The sequence below is a fragment of the Synchiropus splendidus genome, chromosome 1 (assembly GCF_027744825.2).
Source record: "Synchiropus splendidus isolate RoL2022-P1 chromosome 1, RoL_Sspl_1.0, whole genome shotgun sequence".
Taxonomy (NCBI): Eukaryota; Metazoa; Chordata; class Actinopteri; order Syngnathiformes; family Callionymidae; genus Synchiropus; species Synchiropus splendidus.
Window position 1 is genome coordinate 29,324,060 of NC_071334.1, and position 24,112 is coordinate 29,348,171.

The 24,112-nt window shown below is 44.6% G+C and overlaps 1 protein-coding gene across 2 annotated transcripts; it reads right to left on the minus strand.

Moving 5' to 3' along the window:
- Nucleotides 1–416: 416 nt before the first annotated feature.
- pkd1b (polycystic kidney disease 1b) lies at nucleotides 417–24,100 on the minus strand. Of its 2 annotated transcripts, none has more exons than XM_053856257.1 (42): nucleotides 23,699–24,100; nucleotides 23,444–23,621; nucleotides 23,200–23,363; nucleotides 23,018–23,136; nucleotides 22,718–22,865; nucleotides 22,387–22,652; nucleotides 19,988–20,728; nucleotides 19,789–19,920; nucleotides 19,550–19,725; nucleotides 19,319–19,455; nucleotides 14,608–18,224; nucleotides 13,006–13,158; nucleotides 12,735–12,863; nucleotides 12,195–12,474; nucleotides 12,016–12,115; nucleotides 11,796–11,924; nucleotides 11,578–11,722; nucleotides 11,370–11,507; nucleotides 10,827–10,965; nucleotides 10,070–10,756; nucleotides 9,688–9,841; nucleotides 9,368–9,620; nucleotides 9,053–9,248; nucleotides 8,823–8,990; nucleotides 8,617–8,757; nucleotides 8,302–8,512; nucleotides 8,102–8,225; nucleotides 7,870–8,013; nucleotides 7,527–7,800; nucleotides 7,062–7,176; nucleotides 6,779–6,975; nucleotides 6,505–6,707; nucleotides 5,573–5,770; nucleotides 5,360–5,505; nucleotides 4,455–4,655; nucleotides 4,205–4,379; nucleotides 3,938–4,120; nucleotides 3,126–3,230; nucleotides 2,919–3,053; nucleotides 2,656–2,858; nucleotides 1,441–1,552; nucleotides 417–1,375 (listed from the first exon to the last, which is right to left on the minus strand). In XM_053856257.1, the coding sequence occupies exons 1-42, from the start codon at nucleotides 23,781–23,783 to the stop codon at nucleotides 530–532; spliced, it is 12,147 nt and encodes a 4,048-aa protein (XP_053712232.1). In that variant the 5' UTR covers nucleotides 23,784–24,100; the 3' UTR covers nucleotides 417–529. The 2 variants fall into 2 exon arrangements, with proteins under 2 accessions (XP_053712232.1, XP_053712224.1); XM_053856249.1 differs by having other exon boundaries at nucleotides 417–1,387.
- Between the last annotated feature and the right edge of the window lie 12 nt (nucleotides 24,101–24,112).

Consider the following 24,112-nt stretch of genomic DNA (forward strand, 5'->3'; position numbering starts at 1 on the left):
CTGACATCTTTCAGGTAAAACAAAGCTGGAGACAAGCGTAGACTGAGCAGCGTGAAGTGGAGGAAGTTCACAGCGATATTAGTGAAGTTTAAACAATTTGATGCTTTGAGGAAGAAGCTGACGAAGAGCAAGATGTTTGCTATAAAAAGGTCAGAAGTTATATTCATTTTATCCATATCAATCGGGAGGGATAATGATCCACACCCACTTGATGACAGGTCCAGACCTAAAATATCACACCCTAAAACGCCGGTCGACTTTAACTCCTGATACATTGCTGTCATCTTTAGTTGTTTGTTTACCAGTTGAAACCAGCAGAGTATGGCAGTTGGCCTCAGAACATGTTTTAAGTTAAACGTCACCCCAAGAACTGCTGTCAGTACAATAGAAGTACAATAGAATTTTTATTTCACATTTCACATGTGATGTCTGGCTAATGACAATGTGTGTTTTAAAGCCATCTAAAACATAATAGTCTGTGGAGGACAGAACAGAGCCTCCCTGAGCCAAAATAATTTCCATAAACTGATCATAAATTGTGGTCAGTCTCCGGCCCCTCAGAAATCCAGGCTGTCCTCTTTCTTGGGAGACCATCACTGATACAATCTTTGGTCCCCTGTTCAATCTTCCATCTGATGTCTACGCAGGAATAACTCTCTCCATCTTCACACAACAGAGCGCCGCTGCTCGGACACATCTTTTGAGCAGGGTCTGCAGAGTGAGAGCTCCCAGAATGCCAAGCTCTCCTTCTGGGGAATTTGTCAAATTTCGGTGAGGCAGCAGGTTGAGAGTTGTGGCTTCTATGAGATGGTTTGAAGACATCTGTGTCACTGGAAGTGTGGAGCTGGAGCTGGGCCGATTCGGATTCCGAATAGGAACTGCGTGCTCGAGAAAAACTGGCGAGCGAGGGTGCAGGAGAGTGGAGGGACGAGAGGAAGGAAAACGAGGACGAAGGGTGAACTTGCGGGTAAAGTAGCCCGGTACGTCTCCGTCGCACTTCCACTGATTTTGTTACTTCTCCTTTCAAGTCAGTTGATGTCTCAAAAGTTTCTTTAGACTTTCTTATTCGACATTTCCTCTTGTTAAAAAGTGCCACAAGTTTAACTTCCAGATCGTGCACATCCTCAACGATCTGGTTCACTCGGTCAAAGCGGCTCAACAGAGCACTGACACAAGGCTGCAAGTGGTCAAGATACGACTGCACATCCAGTCCTTGTTCAGACGCCGAGGAGTCCTCTGACCTGACGGACAGAGACGATGATGGCGGACGAGGGGGTGTTGAAGACAGGAAAGAGGAGGACGAGAGAGTGGAGAGGCGGGATTCCTGGGAGGACCTGGACGGAGACATTCCCTCGAATTTTACCCTGTGTCTGAACTGTGGAAGAAACTGAATGAGATTCAACTTGCCACTGTTGGATCTGACTGTGGATCTACTGTTACCTCTTTGGGTTTTGTGAGTCCAAGCCACAGTTTGAGTCTTTTAATGAAGAACTCCACCATCTCATAGTCTTGGGGTTCTATAGCAGGACAGCGCATGCTTGCTCGCACCGACCTGAAACAGCCAAAAGACCATCCAGACTTGCTCATCTAGACTACAAGAAAAGGTCAAGCAAACCTTGTGTTGCATTACAGTGTTCACTTGTGTGGATGGAGGAGCCACCTGACCTGACGTGTTCCAGTGTTCACATTAGCTCTCATCTAAGAAGCATCTACTTGAATGACTTCCCTGCGATCTTTTTATAATGTCTATTTTATGAATGGGATTGTGTGTCAAGTTTATGCGTTTGCTGGAAGCGATCGAATGAAATCCCACTCCACTTAATTCTGCTGGCAAGAGTAGCTCAAAAAAAAAAAGAAAAAACCTTCTGTCTAACCATCTTATGTCTAAACACATTTTAGCAAGGACGTCATGAATCAGGACTGAAAGTGTGTGGACAGGAGCAAAAATAATTCAACGGTCAGTTGTTTTCAACACTTTGTGTTTTGTTTTTTTCTCTCTCTTCAATTCGTGCAGATTTTGTTTATCACTAATTCCAGATTATTATTGTTATTATTTTTATTTATTTTTTATTATTATTATTGTGACTACTGTGTCTGTGTGTGTTTTGTCTACACCACCGTACAAACACTATTTTGACAGGGTTGAATAGAATTGCCTCAATTCTATCGACTGAAATACCATTTCGTCAACAGAAACGAGCCGAAATAGTGAGCCAGAGGTAAAATTATGCTAAAATGTTCAAAAAAACTGGACTGAACTTAAAAGAGTAAGGAACTAGAACTAAAAAAAAAAACTAAAATTAAAACAAGTTGAGTGAAAACAACACTAGGTTGTGCTGGTGTTGTTAGACAGTTATACAGGAGTTTAAAATGTAAGTTTACGTTTGTTATGTTCAGAAAGGAATTTTAATGTTAAACCACAACTTGGACTTAATTATTCTGGGCTGACACACCAAGTCATGCATGAGCATGTTTGTAGATACTTGAGTTGACTCCAGAACTGCGATCTGAACTGCAACACTGCCTCATCTCTGACCAAAACATCATAAATCATGATGATACCTAATGGTGAACAAAGACATGAGACATCTATCCAAGTACAATGAGTGCCATCATCCAAGGCATGCAACTTCATGTGAGCCAAGAATCATGTACCTGTGAGAATGGACAAGAATGGCACCACAGAGTTTGGTAAAGAACCAAAAACTTCCTCCAATCAGCAGCAGACCGTAGACTGGACCCAGAACTGGCTGATCGCTGCACAGCCTTTGAAGATAGACTCTGCCTCGTAACATTGACAGCACCGACCCAAGCGTGCGAGGGAGAGACTGAAAATCTTCCACCGAACTTGAGAATAACTGAAAACATGGAACATTGAATCACTCAGTGGCAGGATCCGTGGCACGTCATGCTCATACCACGTGTCCAAGCTGAACGCAGAGCAGGAGCAGCAGCAGCAGGAGCACGGTCAGCGCCCGCAGCTCCCCCCAGGCTCTGTGGAGCACCCGGCCAATAACAACCCAGCGCTGCACAAACCTCAAGGTGCCCAGTAGCTGAAAGGAAGAGTAAGAAGCATCAAGCTGTGGACTATTATGATGTGAATTGGAAACAAAGTGGCTGGTTACCTTGAGAACGAGCAAAGTGAGCAGGAGAGCCGCACTCTGGGAACTAATCTGAGCCAGAGCTGCGGGATGCTGGAAGTTGATATGGATGTCTTGTTGCTTTCCAAGCTACGAAGAAATGGACAGTGTGTCATAAAAGAATACTTCCATTTTATGCTTAACCAAATCTGAGTGTACAGGGAATAGACAGGGAGCAAATCCATTCTTTCTGGAGTGTAAGTTTCAAATGGATTTCCTCAATAGCACAGTGATAATTTCACTTCTTAGTGTGTCAATAAAAATATATTTTAAATTCAAGATGATGATTATCATAGTTACATATCTAGTACTATTCAATACAGTCATATTTAATGCGATTAATGGCTTTCAAAAGGTGAAGAAAAGCTTGACATGTTATTGAGCCATAATTTTGCTCCAAATAAATGTTATTTTAATGTTGTTGTTTTTTTTTAAAATCTTTCACTCGTTCTCCTCAGTTGTTATTCATTTTGAAGTCCAAAGGTTAATTTAACTAATTTAACTTTTTCTAATCTTCTGTGAGAGATTTTCGAAAGGTGTCAAATGAATGGGGTGAATTGACTTGAACTCTGTGTCAAGGCAATTATTAAAAAGCCATATCGACAGCATGGTTGGTGATTAACCTCCAATTCTGAAAGGTTCCTGGATAGTAATTATGTTAGGTCTCTGACTCGTGGTTGATGATGGAACGGCCAAGCGAGGCGGTTGAGAGTCATTTAATTCTTGGATCTCACAGTCTGTCTGACGTTTATATGTTCAGTGGCATTATAGAACTGATATACGCTGTGTGTTGTTACCTGAGAAATGCAGGACCGGGCAAGTCGCCGGTAGCAGAGATGGGAAAGACTTGTTGTCAAGGAGAGAGACACTTGGAGCAGCTGGAGCCAGTGTTCGCCTCGGTGGAGATACTGGCCACGCTCCGTCGACATGCACCACAACTCCCCAAGTAATATCAGGATTCCAGAGATAAGCAGAACCAACTGCAGTCAGCAGCCGAAACATGTTAGCAGGGGAGAGATTTTGGCTGGGAAGGATGATCACTGGGTAATCTCAGATGTTGTTACCATTAGCGCCACATGAAGATCCGGGCCGGAGAGAGCGGTGGGGATGATGAGAGGATAAATGGAGAGAGAGGCGGTGACCCTCTGGATCAGAGTGTGCTCCATGTAAATGGACACACACACAAATAGACCAGACTCCTTGTGGTAGTGAGTGAAGTCAACGGTGACTGACTTGAACCTAAAAAAATGAAAGCCCTTGATCAATAATTTAACATAGTGAGTAGAAGTTTCAATTTAAACAATTGACCCTGACTTTTTCATGCTCCAGTGATGCATGTGGAGGTCAGTTAGGATCTGGCGAGTCTCTGCACTGCTGTTTCCCAGAAGCACACGTCCTCCAGGACCAAGAGTTTGTCTGTACTGGATGCGAGGCCTCCCAACAAGATGCAAAGAGGACTGATGGTGAAGGTGGGTGACCAGTGTTCTGTTGATCCACTGTCCTGCTTCGGGCCAGCTGTTGAAGGCAAACAAACATGCCACCGTGCTTTTACATTGACAGGACAAGTTTTTTTTTTAGTCATCAGGGTCTTCTTGGATCAAGCCAATGAGATAAGGTGTGCTCACATCAACAGGTGTCCCTCTACTCCCACGCAGCTAACCAAGCCACACAAGTTTGTACCACCCGAATCATTGCGCAGTCAGTTCACCAAACAGACGGTAAATCAAACAGCAGGACTGCAATTAAGTAACCACATGACACAAGCCATTCCAGCCTCTTTGGTGCAAAATGAGCCATAAAATGAGAGCAGTTCCTGCAACCACTTCTCTTCTTTGGAAATAAGCAGTGGCTTTCCTCAATGTTTCTCCAGGGTGACATGATCACTCGACTCGAGAATAGATGTAAAGTGCAAAAATAAGTGAGGATGAGCGTTGGACATGATCTTCAGAATCATCTGGACTGTTTTGTTTGGTGGCACTGCCATCGCTTGTTCATTCTTCATTTTTTTTATTTTAACACTTGTTGGAAATTAAATTTGGTTTGACACCAACTGGTGAAAATCTGATCCAAAAGGTTCAAGAGGATTATGTTCTTGTACAGACAGGAAGTCTATTATTATGGTCAACCATAAATCCCAGTTGACACTGTTTATATTTTCTGTCAACTTTTATACACTATGACTTAGTAATAGCCCAAACTTATTTTGCTGGTGTCCTCACTCTTTCATGAAGGCGAAGTTAGGATCCCCCGACTGGAGCTGTTGCTTGGTGAAAGACGACAACATCCTCCCCTGCCTCTGCTCTATGTTGTCTTGGTAGTTGACCATCAGCACCAAAAGAAGAAGCAGCAGCTGAGCCACAGAGTGCTGCGGGACAGGTGGATTTGACCATGAACATTTCACAAGAATGCAAACATGACAACAGAGTTCTCACCCTCATGAGCGACTTCAGAGCCTGGACCTTGCGGGCTTCCTCTTTGGCCTGGAGCAGGCCGTAGCCACAGGGTGGATGGACTCTCTCGCCATCTTCACCAAATGACATCACTACAGTGGTCTCTAGAGCTAGATGATCCTCCACCTCGGGATCCACTGACCGCCACAGAAGTGTGAAAGCCAATGCTTGCAGAAAGGCCTGAACAAAAATTCCTTGGTGTGACTATTTTAAAAGAGAGTGCATACTTTATTTTAAAATAGTCAAAATAACAACATTTAAAAGAAATGCAGGAAATATTTAATACTCAGTGAAACCCCACTGCCAAAAGCATAAAGTAGGTTGTGTTTGTTTTATTTCTTTTTTATGCTTAGAAGAGCAAAGAAGTAAGAGCCGGTTTAAAAAAACGTACAACTTGTAAAATGTAGATTTGTACAGAATAAAGTCTTAATAAATTATTAATAATACATTATTTTTTATTTACAACAGAACAGACATGTAACATTTTGAAAATGTAATGTTTGAAATATAATTCAAATCAATTCATTTATTTATTTGTCTAAACATTTAATTCACATTGATTTTTGATTTGGATTGTCAACTGCGATATTCAGAGAGATAAAAATAAAATAAAATGAGCAGAGGGTGTAGAACATTTCAGTCACTAAATGAAGACGATGGGTAAAAATATTGTGTTCATTTAACTCTAGATTAGATTTGACTGCCATTATTTCTTACCATAATGTGGTAATTTTAGTTTAACTATAGCAATAAAAGGAAATGTTCGACAATTGAATAAATTCAAATTAGTTTATTATGTCACTCTGCAGTTAAAAGTTTTGACTGAAAGTTTATTTGACTTACACTTTGAGAATATAATACAGCGCAGAATACTTTACTTTAGTTGACTTAGTTTACTTCAACACAGAAATCACCTTAAGAGGCTCCAGCAGCAGAGCTGAGGTCAGGAAGGCTGAGAGTGCAGACACCAGCCACATGAGGACGACTTTCTGGGAAAAGGAACTTCCGTATAGTCCAACAGCAGCAAGGCAGGCTGCCAGCAACAGCACCACCAGCGGGTAAATCACACACAGCGTCCAGGGAGGGAAGAGCCAGCTGGGCTGCCCTCGAGCAACGCCTAGTGTTGGAGAGTCGTGTTAGCGACAAGGCAAAATTCAAATATTGGTAATAACCATCCCCATCTGGTACCAATGCGAGTGGTGGAGGAAAGGTGTGCAGAGTCCGGGGAAGGACTGGGAAGAAAAGTGCTGGCCATGGAATCCACTGATGTGACTGAAGGGCACTTGCTGAGCTGTATCTTTGAGTAGGAGGATGGACCACAGATGTGTGCTTCATGGAGGAGTTTCTCATCGGCCTCATTGGACCAGCGGCTGCAGGAGCTCCGGCTGTGCGGGTACAAAAATACATGTGTGTACTAGCATCATAACTGGTTACTTGTTTTACGGGACTTGCGATGGTGAGGGGTCGAAACCTTTGTGAGAACAAGGAGGTGGTTCTGGGTGAGTCCCGGCCACTGTCAGAATTTCCGTTGACCGTTTTCACTTGCTCTTCTGTTTCAGCTGCTATAGACATGAGCAGATCTTCCTCTGCAACAGGGTTACCAAAGACATAAACTCATATGAGCCTGATGGATGAAGAAAACAAGTTTTGAAGAATGTTGTCACAGTCCTGTGATGGTAACTGATCTCAGCCATCACCAAAAAAGCTGCCTTCACCCCACTGATCTGCTTGCATAACACTGTCCTGCTATATCATTTTTAAACTGTACCTAAATACACATTCACTAAGGAAGAAAGAAGGGGATGTGATAAATAATAGGATATTTTGCATGTACAAAACAGTATTTTGTGACAAATAAAAATATAATTTGCTGAACTTCTTCATAGAATAGACAGGAAATATGCCTACAACCAAGATTGCAATGTCTGATTCTCACCAGATAAAGAAAGAAACGTCTTCAGGTTGTGGTCGTCGTTCATGTACAGGGCCTTCTTCCTCTTTAGCTGCTTTGCTGGACCAACAGCTGGTGAAGTCGGGCGGTCATCAGGGAGTGAATCCGGCTGGATGGAAAGGCCTGCAGAAACACTGAGGAGGCTGTCACATGACGCCCATAGTTCACCACCTTTGGGGCCACCCTCTGTATGGGGCATCAAACCCGAGGCAGTCCAAAAGTCCAGGATACTGGAGTTGACCGCCTTGCTCTCTAGCGTCTACAGCAAAGAAAAAAAAAGGTTTTATTTTGAACGATGGAAAGTATAAAATATGCCATCTGCTCTCACAGATGAGGGCGTGTCCCTGTGTCCGGCAGAAGAGTCCGGGCGAGACAAAAAAGATGGTCCGGAAAACTGTGCTTGGCCAAGATGAACATCCATTTCTACAGAGTGACACAAAGGAGACGCAGGAGCCGACTCGTCCGTGATAACCTGAATAGCAAATAGCCCATTAAAACAACATGCTCACCATTCAAACACCAGGGTTTTGGATGAGGCAGCAGACACAGCATAGTATTACCTTACTGCAAACCTTTCTAAAGATGAAGCAGACGAGACACTGGACAGGGAGCACCAGCACTGCCGTGGTCATCCCCATGGCAACCGTTTCCACATTGAAGAGCAGTTGAGCAGAAACCGGACCACTTGTGGAAAAATAAAATTAAATAAATGAACGACATCACTATTTCTGACCACAACATTTCATTCTGTCTTGCTGACCTGCTTCCCTCAGTGCTCACTGCCCCGTACCACAGAGCGCCCAGTGTCAGGTAAAGGTGTAGCGAGAGGGCACCACAGGTGACCCTCTGGCTCCGGGTGAAGCGACTGTGGGCCGGTCGGTTCCACAGCGACAGCCAGAGGTGGCGCTCCATCATTCCAAACAGCAGCTGGGAGGTGAGGACTCGACCAAACCTGTAGAGCTCAGCAGGACCTATGTGGAACAACACTGATTTATAGATCCTCTTGCAGAGCCATGTCTTTATTAGGACATATTTCTGCTGGTCTATCTTAACTGAATCAATAGTGTGAACATACATGAAGCCAGAACTTCCTTCTCCACAGCTCCATTCTTCAGATTCTCCACAGACAGCCAGTCATCCACAAGGAAGAAAAACATGTAGTCGGTCTGAAGGTCCCACACCACCACATGCTGAAGGAACCAGGATGGATCCAAACCTAGGTTTTGTTTAAATTCAGAGAAGTAAATGCAGATACAGCACAGCCACATACCACAGCAGCACCTGTGTTGTCATGCCAGATGCGGATTTTCCACAGCTCTCCCAAGTTGTCGTCGGTTTCAACATGGAACTGATCAAGGTTTCCTCTCTGAAAAGCTCCGTCCCGCTTCAGATGACGGGAGCCGCTCTTGTTCAGTCCGTAGAGACTGATGCCGACGTGTGCCGAGGTGCCTGGTGGGAGCAGGAGCAGCATTAAAGTAACAATGTGAGATGAACCTTCCTGCTGAGCTCACCTGCTCCCTGCCTCCATCCAGTCTTGGTCAACACCCTGTAATGGAACAGTCCTGGGCGGCCACACAGAGGCACCTGCCTCAGTCTCAGGCTGTCCAGGTGGTCCAGTTTATGGGCAATGAGCCCGACCAGGAAGTGGATGAAGAGTAGAGCGAGGCAGACGAGCCCAGCAACCACGTTCCGAACAGGACCTCCCGACTGAAAGCACAAACATTTTCAATGCCATTTCATTGATCATCAAATGAGACTGTCAAAAAATATATCACCCGGATGACATAAATGAGGGATATTGGAAAGCCTGTTCTGGAGTGACTTACTGGGGGCAGAAGAACCACAGCACCAGGGTGCACAAACAGAGTGGCGCCAAACATGGTGAGATGATGGGTGAGACAGTGAGCTGTGTGGAGCGTGCTGCCCTCCAGTGGCAGAAGACCCTCACTGCTCCATCGCCTCTCACTCCTGTCGTAGTACCGGCACACAGAACTGAACACACAGATCATCAAGCTCACCGGACCGCCGTCCAAGATGGAGGTCAAGTTCACCATCAGAGGATTGTCCGTCCCGTTTAAACTGAAAAAGACAAAAACACAGTTAGAGAAGTTACATTCCAGATTGACTGCTAAAAAAAAGTACAAACAATGGAGATAAGAATATGGTTTCCTCCTTGTTGTCTGCGGCAGATGACAGACTGAGACACCACTTTGCCCCAAAGTCTTCCTGGGGTCTATTGTCCTGTAGCGCAGTAGAGATGCTGATCATCACACATCCTGAGCTCACTGGAACAGCATCTCCTGGGTGCCAACAATGACATACATAAATTGAGAACACAATTTCCCACATCACTGGTTGTGTCACTGAAAAAACACATGGTTGATGTGATGAATTTATATATGGCATATTTGTATTATTTTGTATGTATTATTTGTATTATTTTCAGTCTGAATTATGTCTTTACAAATCGTGGGATGAAGACTTTTTTTTGGCAGAGCAGCCCTTGTTCATCTGTGTCACTGTGTCACCTGGAGTGAGGCTGAAGTTGAAGGAGATGTATAGTCCAGCGTCCTTGTCCAAGCCATCCAAAGACCTCATGAAAAATTCCAGCTGTCCATCAGAGGGAAGAGTGATGGTCAAGCACGTGTCACTCAAGTGTTCAGATCTCCACCCCTCGCCAGCAACAAAGGGGGACTTGTTGGGCAGCATCAACTGTATGGCGTCTGCGGCGTCCAGGCCCTGGATTGGAATGTGCTCACCCTGAGGTGTTGATAACTCCATGGAGATCAGAGAAGTGGATATTGGAGGGCTGGCTGAGGACAGCAAATGGTGAGAGGCGAGGTCCTTATCCAGACTGACGAAAACCTGCACCACCTCTGGCGTCTTGTTTAGGTAAGTGGTGAGAGAGGGTGGGATTTTAAAGGGGCATTGATCTGGACCTGCACCTGATGAGGATGAGAAAGTCTCCCTGGATTCATTTCTTTGCTGGGTGCACATGAGGTCAGAGGGCTGTCCATTGAAACCAACAGTTCTGATATGAGAGGTGGAGAGTGACAGAAGCTCATGGTCATCACTATGGACTAGAGAGCGCATGAGGTCACCCACTAAGTCCAGAGCTTCCAGAGTGATGGATGAAGCTGCTGACAGAGAGCTTAAGTGGTCAGAGTGCAGATTTAAAGCTTGAATGGATTCAGAAGCAGCAGCCATGGAGTTACCTGCAGACCCAAGACAAAGTTAAGACCTATGGACAATAGAAGATAAAGAGGAAATATAACAGTACATTACCCAAGACATTAAGGAGATTATGGCCAGTGCTGAACAAAACACCAGTGCTCATCTCGTTCTTCATCACAAGGATCATCTTTTTCACTATGTGGAGAACCTCCTCCTGACACTGTCCGCACCCCAACTCTTGAGGAACAGCCTTAAGAAAAGACAGGTTAGCACATCAGAGCATGATAGTTTGAGCCAATGTGCTCCTGTGTGGTGCATTCTTTCATACAAAAGTCACAAAAGCAACACGATTCAAGATGTTTGGTGCTTGGCACCATTATATTCAGAACGTTGAGTTCTTTCTGTTTTCAGATTGTAACACAGAGCTATGCCTCTTAAGGAGTGTACTGAATACAGAATTGCATTGTCCAATTCTATAAGCTCAACACCTTAACTTCTCTCCTCTCTTTTCTTGTTGTTTTCCATTTTATTTTCTAACCAAGATTTAAAGGCATCAACATGTGAATGAGTCTTTTAACTCAAGTGAACTTCACCCGAATCAAAGCCTCCCACATCCACCCATTGTTAACATTTTGAAGAGGAATTGATTCTCACAGTGCACTGAGCTAACACTGAGCTTATTTGCTCAACATCCATGATGGAGGAAATTGGAAGGGAGGCCAGGGCTTGTGCGACACTCTTTCGGATCTGCCCTCTTCTTCTTAGCTCTTCACGACTTTGATCAGAAGAAATCTGCAAAAGAAAACCTTGCTGAGCAGTGTAGCAGTGAACCTTTGCTGAGACCGATACACGACCGCAGCACCTGATTGAGCCAGCTTGCCACTGCAGTAGTGTACATGATGATTTCTTGAGGGTTGCCATGTTGAACTAAACACCACAGCTCTGTCTCAGTCTTATTTCCAAGCCACTCAGTGGCATCAGTGCCGTCAATAGAAACGGTCACTGTTCTGAGAGGAGAACGGAAGAGAGCATGGTTAGCGGTGGAGAAGGTGTAGTGGTCTTCTTCGCCGCCAGCTTTACCTGTTCAGAGCAGCAACCTTTCCTCCCTGGTTGTCCTCTACAAGCAAGAGAACTGATATAACTGACTTATTTGCTTCTCTGACACCACTCCCAAATGGCACCATGCTCTTGAAGATTGGATGAGTGCTCCTGAAACAGGCGGAAAAAAGAGATAACACTGTTACATTGGTCACAACATCATGGACACCTACTGTAAATCTTCTTTAAACTTCACATTTACCTGTATAATGTGAGAACTGGGCACTGGGCAGTGGCAGGGTTACATGGCATTACTTGTAGGGTGTAAATCAACTGCGCCTCTTCGTCATCAGCTTTCCAACCTTTGGGATTTGAAAAATAAATAGAAATTAATTCATCAACTAGGCGACAAATGCAGGGTGTTGCAGGTTTTTACTGTACCTGAACAGTTGAAGGTGATCAGCGTCTCCAGCAGACGCACGTCAGACGCTGGACTTACGTCACACTGCCCTCCGTGTGGAGCTTTATTCTCTATTCTCAAACTGGCACGACCCCACCGTCCACTCTGTGGCTCAGATACGGTTAGGGTGAAGGTGTAACTGTGCCCTGGTTGTAGGACATTTGAGGCGAAAACCAGTTGTGAGCAGTTTCCTCCCAAAGACACGCCAGTGTCTTTGAGGTGAAGGGTCAAGCCACTTTGGTCTTCAGCAATCCATTTGTACTGCAGTCAAAGGCAGAGCAAGAAAACGCATTTTCACTTCTCTAATTTAACTGGCTAATGGAAAATCGTTCCAAGTCTCTAAGGCTTTAGCAGCTGTAACAAAGTCTTTCCCTCAGAGGCTAAACAGAAACAACTGAGGCGATCAATAATAACAAATAAAGAGTTGGATCAATGAGGTGTGCAGCCAGGAAGAGAGACTGAAACTACCAGTCATGCTTTGTATTTTCAGGTGGAATTTTTGAAGTGAATCAAAATAAAACCTGCGTCGTGTCACCACACTGTCCACATTGGCCGGACAGGACTATGGAAGAGCTGCCACCGGTGCGTGAAAGTGAACATGATTCACAGTGCACCATCACAGAAAGCACTGGGGCGTCAGTGACAGTCACCTAAAGATAAGACACAGTGAACATCCGAGATAGCACAGCAAAATAATACACTCCTGCCAACGGTGGTTACTGTCGAGGAATGGTTATCGATGAAATCCAAAGCTTTTATTGTGGCTTACTCAAGATTAAGGACAATACTTACCGTCTGTGTGGCAGATGTTGGCTTCCTTTCCGCGCTCAGTATAGTCAGGGTGAAAATATAAACAGTCTCCGGACGTAAGAGGCTGCTTGATATGACGATTACGGCATCGTGACTCCCAATTTGGTGGCTCTCAAAGCAAGGCACTGTTGTGTTCTGTAATGACAGACACAGACATCAGCTCGCAGTCCCTTTGAGAATGGAAACTCTTCCAATGAATCTTTGTCTTTGTCTCGCTCAAAATTTGAATGGTTTCTCAAAAAGTGGATGACATGGTTTTCATCCCAGCAAGTGGTGTGAGAGTCATCTGTCACATTCTCGAGCACCACAGCCTGATCACCCCACTGAGAAGATTTATCAAGCTAACAGGGTACTGGAACACCACAGGTGTACCTGGAACAGACGGAGACTTTAGCCCTACTTTTGACATAACACATCCATGCAGCCCTGAGCAGCAGTGGAGGCGGAGCCCATTAATTACCAATGGAAGAGTGATTTAAATGGAAAAATTGAAACGTTTGTTTAGTTTTAAACTAAATTTAGTGTCAAGCTTTTAGGCAGCGAGCATCAAAATGTAAAATGGGCATACTCCAAAACATGTTTCTTTCATCTGTCAACAAATTCCAGGTTCCGGATCAATTGTCGCTAGTCATAATCTCTGCCGTCTGAAAACAATTGGTTAGTGTTTAAAAGATACTGTGACTCGGTTGTTTGCAGGCCTCGAGTTGGGGGCATAATTTGACTTTTTTTCAGTAAGCATAGAGATAGAGCAGAGGTGGGCCATTCAATTTCCGAAAAAGCCACATTAGAAACTGTAATGGTTGTGAGGGGACATCATGCCAAAAGAAACACTATATACTTAAGTAACAAGGGCAAAATGAACCTAAGATGAAATGTAACTAATGGTATTTGGAAGTGTAATGTGCCATGAAACCTATTCGAATATTTAATTTTATATGCATTTAATTTGAATATAAACCAACTATGGACAAGATGTTCAAGAAAAAAGGCAATTCATTTCAAAATATACTTTCAGTGTTCCTTCAATGTGTTTTGAGGAACAAGAAAAACTAAAAAAAATGGCCAATGAAAAGAATTTAAAAAAATTAAAAATATATATATTTAGTCTTCAAACAAGAACATGCTATATTTACTGCTGAAGTGGTGGGGCTGACTAAAAGAGAAATAACAAAAAAGCCATAAAAATAAGGACATACAGTATTAGTTACAGTTTTAGTCTGACGTCAAACGGGCCACGAAAATACAGGTATTGGGCCGCATACGGCCCCCAGGCCGCACTTTCTGAGATATAGGCTGGACTCATTCCATGAATACTTGCAGACCAGCGACACAGTTAAATAGATATCAATACTGTAAAAGCACCAAACACTCACCACCACCTTCAAAAGTGAGGTCATATGTCTCTTAAACTCAACTATTGCTTGTCCTGCCCTCCCTTTGCCTCGCTCTGCTCTTTCTCACCATAATGAGCCATGGGAAGTAGTGCACAGCACTGGAGGCATTTTGAATTGTAACTGTGGTTTGCTCAACACGTTTTCAAGCTAGCCCCTCTTTGGAGAACTGTGTGTTCAGGTGCAACATTACCTCTGTCGTACACGTCCAGAGAAACTGCAGTTCTTGCTTCTCTCCAGGCTTCACATCCAGATCCTGAGACTCAGATCCGTCCATCACAAGGTCAGCAGAACGAGGCCACATTCTGGCTGAGCCTCCTTTAATGAGTGCTGCAAGTGGGGAGTGAACCACCGTCATGTTGGTCTTTCGTTGTACCAGCAAAGGGGTCCCCTGAAGTCTAACTGTGTATATGAGGCAATAGCGTCCCACATCCAGGAAGTGTCCTGGCAGTACAAGCAGAGGTGACTTTGCCTCTTTAAGAGTCATTCCATCTGTGCAGTCAGTGCGGGTGGATAGCTCCCATTTGTGTGTAGTCTTGTACGCAGTGCAGTTGACGTCAACTCTTGCCTCAAAGAAACTCTTTTGAGACCTGGAGACAGTTGTCTGGCTTTGAATGAGAAACACTTGAGGCGCTGAGCATTCAAGTTCTTCCGCCTGGACATGGAGCTGAGTGGACATCGAACTCACGCTGTTGGAGACGTTAACTATGACGCTGTGCTTTCCAGTAACCAAATATGTGTGGTTGACTGAGTTGCAGGCCGTTGTTAATCCTCCTGCTAAATCTCCAAAGTACCATACATACTTTAAATTGTCCCCTCCAGTTACATCTACAGAAAATGTGGCATCATGTCCAACAAATATTCTTTCCGTATGACACGTAATTTGAACGCCCTCAATAGCCCATTCCACTGTCGTGTTCCTTTGCAGCACACTTGTACAAACTCCATTGCTTGCTATAGCACTCACAGTCAGGGATCCATTTGTTGCAGGTGTGAAGGTCACTTCTTGACCTTTGACTGATGTTGGGTGACCCTCCAAGCGAAATAACCATACATAATTGAGAGGATTCTCAGTGTCAGCATCTGCCTTGAAAGCTAATGGTTGTAGAGCTGGCATCGTTTCTGGAACACTGTTTACAAACTTCAGGCCTTTAATACTCTCCACGACCACAATTTCAGATGACACTTCGGCACTGCTAACCAAGTTATGCGCTCTAAGGGTCACTTGATATCTCCCTGTTGTTAGACCTGATGTGTTGTAGTGACCACCAACGACAATCTGACTACAGAACCAATCGTTCTTGATAAAAGTCAAAACAAAAGTAACATTGCTACCTCTCGCGACGGCATATGCAAAGCTCGCCTGTTCCTCTGTGCAGACTGCTGACTTGCTAATGTTAAGTTCTAAACCTTGAATCGGATTCTGCACAGTGATCGAGCGCGACACAACTTGCCAACTTATTCCATTAGACACGTTCAAACTGACCTCATAGACACCTTCTTCAGAAAGAGTGTGTGCAAACGTTCTGGTATAAAAACATGTAGCAGAAACATTCCACTTCCAGTGAAGGTCGCTCCCTTTGTGGGACTCTCCATGAAACCAAACATCTGTGCTTTGATTGGCATAAAATGGGGGCATGTTGCCATCGACCTTGAAATCTACTCCATCAACCTTCTCCTGAACACGAAACAGTTTGGTGTCGTTCGACTGGCTGAGGATGTTTTTAACAGAAGCTGTTACGTGGCAATAACCTATGCTCCTGAATGAGTAGAGAAGGTATGGGACGGGTGTCTGCAGAGGTGGTGCACCACAAACATACCAGAAGTAGTCCAGGTCAGAGCCGGTGACAACAGACACGGAGATATTGACGCTTTGGTCAAGCGCCACTATACTAGTTTGCATCGCCATCTGTGCACTTGAAGCAGGTTGAACTGCCACAACAGACGTTGTAACCAAGGTCTCACCTATCTGGTTCAAGGCTCTGAGCTGAACGCTCACGCTTCCCGGTGTTTTCACCACCAAACGAAACATCCCACCTGATCCAGTGAGCAGCGTTTGCGTGTTAAGATGCGTGGACAGCCAGTGGTAGGTGACATTGGAGCCTTTAACAACCGACGCGATAAACAAAACCTCCTGTTGAGTCGGAATAAACTTGTTGTCAGTCCAATTTAAGCAGCGAATGCTTACATTTTCAATCCTTTCAAAGACGTCCACTGACAGTGTAGCTTCCTTCACGTTCTCGTAGCTCTGAGCAATGACCTTGATCTCATGCACCCCAGGGAAAGGGAACGAAAATCTCAACTGGTCGGTGTTCTGATGGATAACAGAAGATCCATCCACTGTCCAGTGGTAGGTAGCACCGCTTATTCCACTGCTGACTGCTGTGATGAGAGTGTCTTCATGGGCGACTGCGTATGGCTGGGACAGCTGCAGTGAGAGGTCTAAGAGAGGTGGAACCACATTCACTGTCAGCCTTGTTGACTCTTGGCTCACTGCATTAGCAGCCGTGACGGTAACAGTGAACTCTCCAGTTGACGCAAAGATGTGCGACACGTTCACAGAGTGCTGTAATGGGGTACCATCCCTAAAATCCCAACTAAAGGACACATTGCTACCGATGCAAGTGGTAACCCAAAACGCTGCGCTGGTGTTAACCAACACTGTGTTGGTTTTGTTACCATGTGTCACTGCCAGTTTACCCACTGGAGTTTGAACAGAGACACTAGCTGTGGCTGTTTTGTTGCTGACTAGGTTGCTTGCCGTCACAGACACGACCACAGGACCCTCTTCTGAGAAGGTATAACATTTTTCTGGTTGCTCTGTATTCTCAGTCTGACCGGACAAACTAGCTGTCCACTTGAATCGACAGCCGTTTATCTTCTCAGGGAACAACAACGCCCGAAAACAAACTTCTTCCTCGACTTTTGCCAAATACTTTGAAGGTTGTAACTCCATTTTACTGATGGGAGTTTGAACACAGACATCAGAAGTGTAAGACACTGATGTGACTGGACTGATCACAGTGACGTTGACAGGGAAGACTCCCTGATGAGTGAATCTGTGGTCCACTGAGGATGATCCAGTCACAACAGCTAATGGTGACCCATCTCCAAACAGCCAATGAAAAGCAAATCCAGACACATTCCCACTGACCTGTGCAGTGAGTTCTACCGTCACTTCAGCCATGACACACCCAGTGGGCTGGATTCCACCTATAGCTAACCGAAAAACCTCAACAAAGATGGATTGATTCGCTTGGCTGACCTGATTGAAGGCAGTCACTTTGACTTCATATCTCCCTGGAGACTTGTATACATGTGAAGTGAAACCTTCTGTGAGGTTGCGTCGCACAAACCCATCTCCAAAGGTGAAGTTCCACATGAGTGCTGTACCTCTGACAACTTCCGCCTTGAATTCAGTCACAGAGTTCAGCTCACTCGCACCACTGTGGGTGACGCTCAGTCCAGATATTCTTTCCACAACTTCCACCACGAGCCACGCTGTCTGCACAGACACAGTGTTGTTGGCTCGGACTGTGATGTTATAGACGCCGGCAGATAAGAAAGTGTGAGTGATGTTGGAATGGGTGACATGGACTTCCCCTGTGTCATCGCTGAGGTTCCACGTGTAGACGACATGATCCATGCCTGGCTCTGTTTCAGATTCCAAAAGTAGGCTCTCACCAGCAGTGGGGTAGAGTGGGGTGCAGGAAACATGAAGGTGACTTATGTGTGGACGGACTTCAATTCTCATTGACTTGTTTACGGTTTCATAAAGATTGGCCACTTGCACGTGAATCGTGAAGTTACCTGTGAAAGAATAGGAAAAAATTGTAACCAGCATTTGCAATAACCTCACCAACTCTACGTATAGAAGACACAAGCTTTGTCAGTAAATGTTAATGTGTCAGAATGACACTTGTCCAAGTCTATATGGTCCTTGTCTGAACAGGTGTTGATAGGACTCTTTTCAAAGCAGGGTCTAACTCTTGCTATAGCTATTCTTATGGGTTATGAATTTAATCTGAGAAGAGTGATGTTGACACCTGTTGAGATACGGACCATATGGACTTGGACAAGTGTTAGTTTGAGATTATAACATTCACAGTGTTCAGTGGAAAAACCCTATTGTGATCATGAGTCTATTCCAGTTTTAATATACTGCTGTACTGTCTCTGTCTATACCCTTAACATAAGCGGGTATGAACATTACACATAGTGTGAAACCACCACAGGCATAGAAATAAAACAACGTAACAAACTTTTGATTATCTTTTAAAAATCTAAATTGATAAAGGCGTCATAATGCATTTCTGCCAGGTCCCTGAGCGTTTAATAACAAAAAAATTGATTTATTTACTTGGACCTTGGAGAGGAACTGCAGAAAGTGGGTGGGCAAAACTATTTTTCTTTTCAAAATATTGCATTGTATATGCTCTATTTGGAATAGATACATCATATGTGATAACCTGAAATACATTATTAATCAGTTGGGAAACATTTTAGTAAAAAAATAAACAAGTTAAAAAAGTAAAATTGAAAATCATGGGTGTGCTAAACACTAAAACCATTATTATAAATATATTTTTGGGGATTAAGCATGAATTTTTCAAAGTGACTTGGTCTACTATAGAGTCATGAGTGAGTATGACTCACTAATCTGAACATACTTAACTTGCACTGCACAGAATAACAGACCTGCTTAAGTCTACAATTATGAATTTACTGTCAGAAAATAAATAGGTCGATGTGTGGCAGAGAAGTATATAATACATGTCTTAGCGACAAAAATGTGTTCAGTGTATTGAAAATATGAATAGGAGACACAACCCAAGAGCAGAGCCTAATCTTAGCCGTCTGCAAACTACTGTAAAAATATTTCATCGATGTGTTTCACGGTGTACCTGCAGACCGATAGGTGTAGTTGACCATGTCTTCAACAGACATCTGCTTCAAGTTTCCCCCCGTCAGCTCCTCACTGGTCTCACTCCCCACTGGCTGCTTGTGAATGATATCATTGCTGGCATCGCCAAAATTCCACCTTCATGTGATGTCAATTGAAAAAAGAAAACGAATTTCATCACTCTGATTTTTCGTCAACCATGTTTTATAAAAGAGAAAGGAAGGTCCACTACCGTAAGGTGATGGGGAGGGATGCATCCGCCCTGACGTGAAGCTTGTAAAGGTTGGACTCATTCACAGCAACTGCTTTCCTGGGCAAAATTATTTCCAGCTCCGTAAACGGCGTCGGTTCCTCTGCTCTCAAGAGAATGTCTTTGGTTTTTGAGCTAATGGGGTTGAACGCTGTCACCTAAGAGGAGATGAGTTAAAGCCTAAAACTGTTCTGCCCACCAAAATTGGTTCTGGAATTTACCTTCAGCTTGTAGACGTCAGCTTTCTTTAACACAACACTGTACGATTCCCCTTCGTGTGCAAACGTCTCCAGGTCATCAATAACCCACGAGAATCTCACAGATGTGCCGCCATCAACTTTCGCTGTGAATGACTGAGAGAAAGCTGAGAATTGCAGTGAATCTGAAAAGACAGGTTTGCGTCAATAAATGAAATCTTACCTGAGGAAGATCTACGATCATCCTGAGATGAGAATTTGGGGAAACGTTCAGGCCTGTCACTGGCTCATAGCCACAGATATCTACACTGATACGCTGAGCAGTGAGATCATTTTGGGCAAGGATCATGAGGGTCTGAACCCCCTCTGACTTTAAAGTGAGAGAGGCAGAAGAGAAGTGTGCGTTATCCGACTCTCTTTCACATCCAGACTCGACGACTGCTGCGGGACACGAGGGGAGGAAGGGACGTTCGGTTTGAAGCCCCGGTGCTGACCATGAGCACTTGGTGTCCTCTGCAGACAGTATCTTCACCACAATGATTGTTGGGACGTTGACTTGGACATGGATCTGGTTGTTTTCATCTGGGAGAGGGTGTATCACGTGAAGGCTGAGGGAGTTGGACCTTAGATTGGGACTTGGACCAGTAGTCAGCCCCCGAGGCGTCTCAGTTTGAGTGAGGCCAAATATATCTTCGTGCCCGGTGCTTCCATGTAGCACGTCCACGTATAGCATCTTCAGATTGCACACCACACCGTCTACCCACTGGCCCCCACTTGGCATGGAAGTGAGACCCCCCGCCCACCAGCCGTCCCGCTCTGCACCTCTGAGAGACAGATAACTTTGGCGCCACTGAGAATCAAGGGAGGAGTTGAGGCAGTGTATGAAGGATCCAGGGCTGCCAGTGTGCTGTACCGCTACAATATCATCAGGATACACAGAGATAGCTGCATCAGGAAGACGCACCTGTACAAAGAGGAAAATACAAGATCAGAAAAGGTTTCAACACCATGAACTGAAATGGACTTGACTATAACTAGAGACTGAAACTCCAACGTAAGGTAAAATAAGGGGTGAAATTTCAGGACAAAAGCAGGCCAGCAAACAAGAAACTGGAAGTGGCTCAGACATTAACAGACATACTTGTAGCCAGATGGTACCAGTATCTAAAAACTCCCTATAGGGTATTAGAAACTGAGCAGGGAGCAGAAACCAAAGGGGATTGAGGGAAGAGTCAGAAGTGTATTACAAAAAAAAAAACATCTGGAGTGAGTCTTGACATTTCACATAATGTCACCATTTTATCTCCATTTTCATGCTAACAAGTAGAACTGTCTATATTGTGCTTGCAGAGTTTCAGAGTCCTGTATTAAAACAAGCAACGTAATATGAAATATAGGGTTTATCTCATGAACAAGGCGTGGCTGCTGTCCTTGCATGTCTTGATGATGTCATTAAGTTGGATGGCAAAAATTTTTCAGCTGAAAAAAAAAACCGAAAAAGGAAATATTACTGTTTCCCTCACCAAACTGCCCTCGCTCCCCTGATAGCAGCCTTGTCCCCTGTCCAAATGTATAACTCCTGTAGCCCGAAATCTTGCCATCCTATTTGACTACTCCCTTTCTTTTGACCCTCAAATAAAAAAATTAAAAAAACAGTCCTAACCAGTTTCCTCCAGATGAAAATGATCTATGAAATCAAACCCATCACCTGGCGACTTAGAGAAAATAATTCATGCGTTCATATACTCCTGTAACACTCTCCTCACTGGCATCAACAAGAAAACTCCATCAGGCCTCCAGCTGGTCCAGTGGCAGCACATCATTCCACTGTTGGCCTCTCTGCTCTGGCTCCCTGTCCACTTTAGCAGTGGTTTTAAGACTTGACTGCTAACTTTTAAGGCCCGTCTTGACCTGGCCTCAGACTATATTGTAGAACTGTGGACCCCCTAGAAGCCAGACAGACCCTCAGATCCTCAAGTGGGTCTCTGCGAGTTGTCCCAAAGTCTAGACATGAAAACGTGACAGTGCCTTCACTCTGGAACAGTCTGCCCAAGGAGATCCCAAACACAACATGCACCGCCACCTTTAAGTCCCTGCTAAAAACTCACTTTTATTGGTTTGTATTTGTCAGCCGCCCAACATTTCCATAGCTCTTGCTCACCGTAGGCCTAACTGTCCACCTTCGTGGTCGAGTGAGTACAAACATTCCTCACTGGATTGCCTGCAAAGCACTTTTTGAGCAGCATTCTAAATAATGCTTTATTATTATTATTATTATTATTTAAGTTATTGACTAGTTTGGGGAAGGTGTTTTGCCCATTTGTGTGACCAATGAGGTATGGTTGTTAGAGGCCATGAGATGATGGATATGAGTGGCCCTCTAGTCTTTTAGACTACTTGTTACAGAGTACAGAGTTTGTTCAAAACCCATAGAAAAGGCTTTGTCCCTGAACTTGGGGTGTTATTATTATTGTCCCACCCCCGCCAACTACCACCACCCAGCACATTGACACAAACATGGCAGCAAAATAAGGACAGCAACACTAACTTCTTTAAGTCTAACTTCTCTAGCAGTCCTGAAAAGGGTTGAAGTGTTTCGTAGATTCCACCTCATGTACTTACTTTTACAGTAGTGAGGTGGGACAGGGGGCTGAAACTTAGCGGCAGGTCTGCGGCCAGGTGGTAGTATGGAGGAATTGCAGGATACCGGGGTGGTAATGTGAAGCCCCGATCCTGGGCTGATGTTATGTACGGACTGCAGGGAGAAGACGTGGGAATGCAGGCCTCCAGTAGATGGCACCAGAACATGCCTAAACTACAGGCTCCGGTCGTGTTGCACAGTGGAACCGCTGAGCAGCAGCTGAATGGATTCATGAGAGAGCTGCAACCTTCAACACACATTAGACTCTATTAGGAAGTGAACTTCAGTAAATATCAGTGTTTGGTTTTGTACCTGGGGGTACAAGGTGGTGGTTGGGGTTGCAGTAGGGTCGAAGGATCTGAAGGCGAGCACGAGTGGAGACGGCACTGGGCTGGACCACCAGCTCCAACGCTGTGAGCTGACCTGCATGGCTGAACCACAACCCAGGAAACAGCTGCATCTGAGGAGGGAGTGGCCACACTTCTCAGTGGAAAAATAGTTTAGAGCGCATCATCTTATGAAGAGCAAAATTAGAATCATGATTCCACACTTCCAATTGTACGATTCTTAACAACGAAGTGAAAGGACTAATGACTAAGTGTCGACACTGACCTCCACTTTTGCTGGTCCACTGTCCGGGACCATGGTCAAAGGCTCCATCTGTACTTGATTGTAGACGCCCGTCATGTGAAGCAGTCCAACTAAGAAATCTTCTGAAGAAAGTGAGGTCCCTGCAGAAATACGTTAAAAATCATGACGTTTTTACATTGATGTTTCTCCTCTCATTAACTTACTGGGCATTTTCTTTTCACAAACAGAGCGATATGGAGCAGAGCATGGAGTCTTCCTCCAATGGTCCGGTGAGCCCAGAAGCATCTGCGTACACAATCCTGGGTCCTGTTCCTGGTCAGAACCTTCTCTCTCTGAGCTTCTGACCCAAACCCATACAGAAGCTTTCCTGAATCCATGAAATAATCTATATTAAGTCCACAGTATTGCAGTATACTTCATGAAACACTGTCGGTCGGGTTTACTCACAAGGGAAAGAAGCTGTGAATGAGGTCTTGCACCTCTGGACCATCAGCAGCTGCCAAATCACCTCCTTCAGTCAAACAGTCGTCCATCGCTTCGGGCCATGTAGACGACGTCTTTGAGAGCCAGTAGCATTCGAGGTTGGACAAGCTGACATGAGACCCTTTCGGACAAGGGAACTCATCTGCAACAATTCCAGATCGACGTGCACAACTTTAAACACTCACAAAGTGGGGAACGCAGAACAATGAGCGCTCTCACCTCCAGCCGAGGGAATGACCACCACCAATAGGATCCAAAGTTGTGAATGAAGTGCGTCAGTCATTGCCATCTTCTTCCTTAGCATTCAGAGAGTTGTGCAGAAACATATTCCCTGTCCTTCCAGTGTCTGATCCTAAATCAGATCTGCGCTCTCACTGACTGTCTCTCATCCTCCCAGCCTCTCTGCTTCCATGAGTTATGTGGCTACCATTGTTTTGTGGGCCTTCCCCTCAGAGCTTCACTTTGTCTCTGAGCAACAGCTTTAGTGGACTCAGGCTGCTCATTAGCATGTTGTAAAACAGCGGAGTTCAAGAGAGTCAGTTTTGATCACTCTCAGAGTCTGACGATAAACAGCATAGTACCTGAAATTGGTATAAAAGTATGGTGTAGCTTTAGTGCACAACTGTTGGAGAA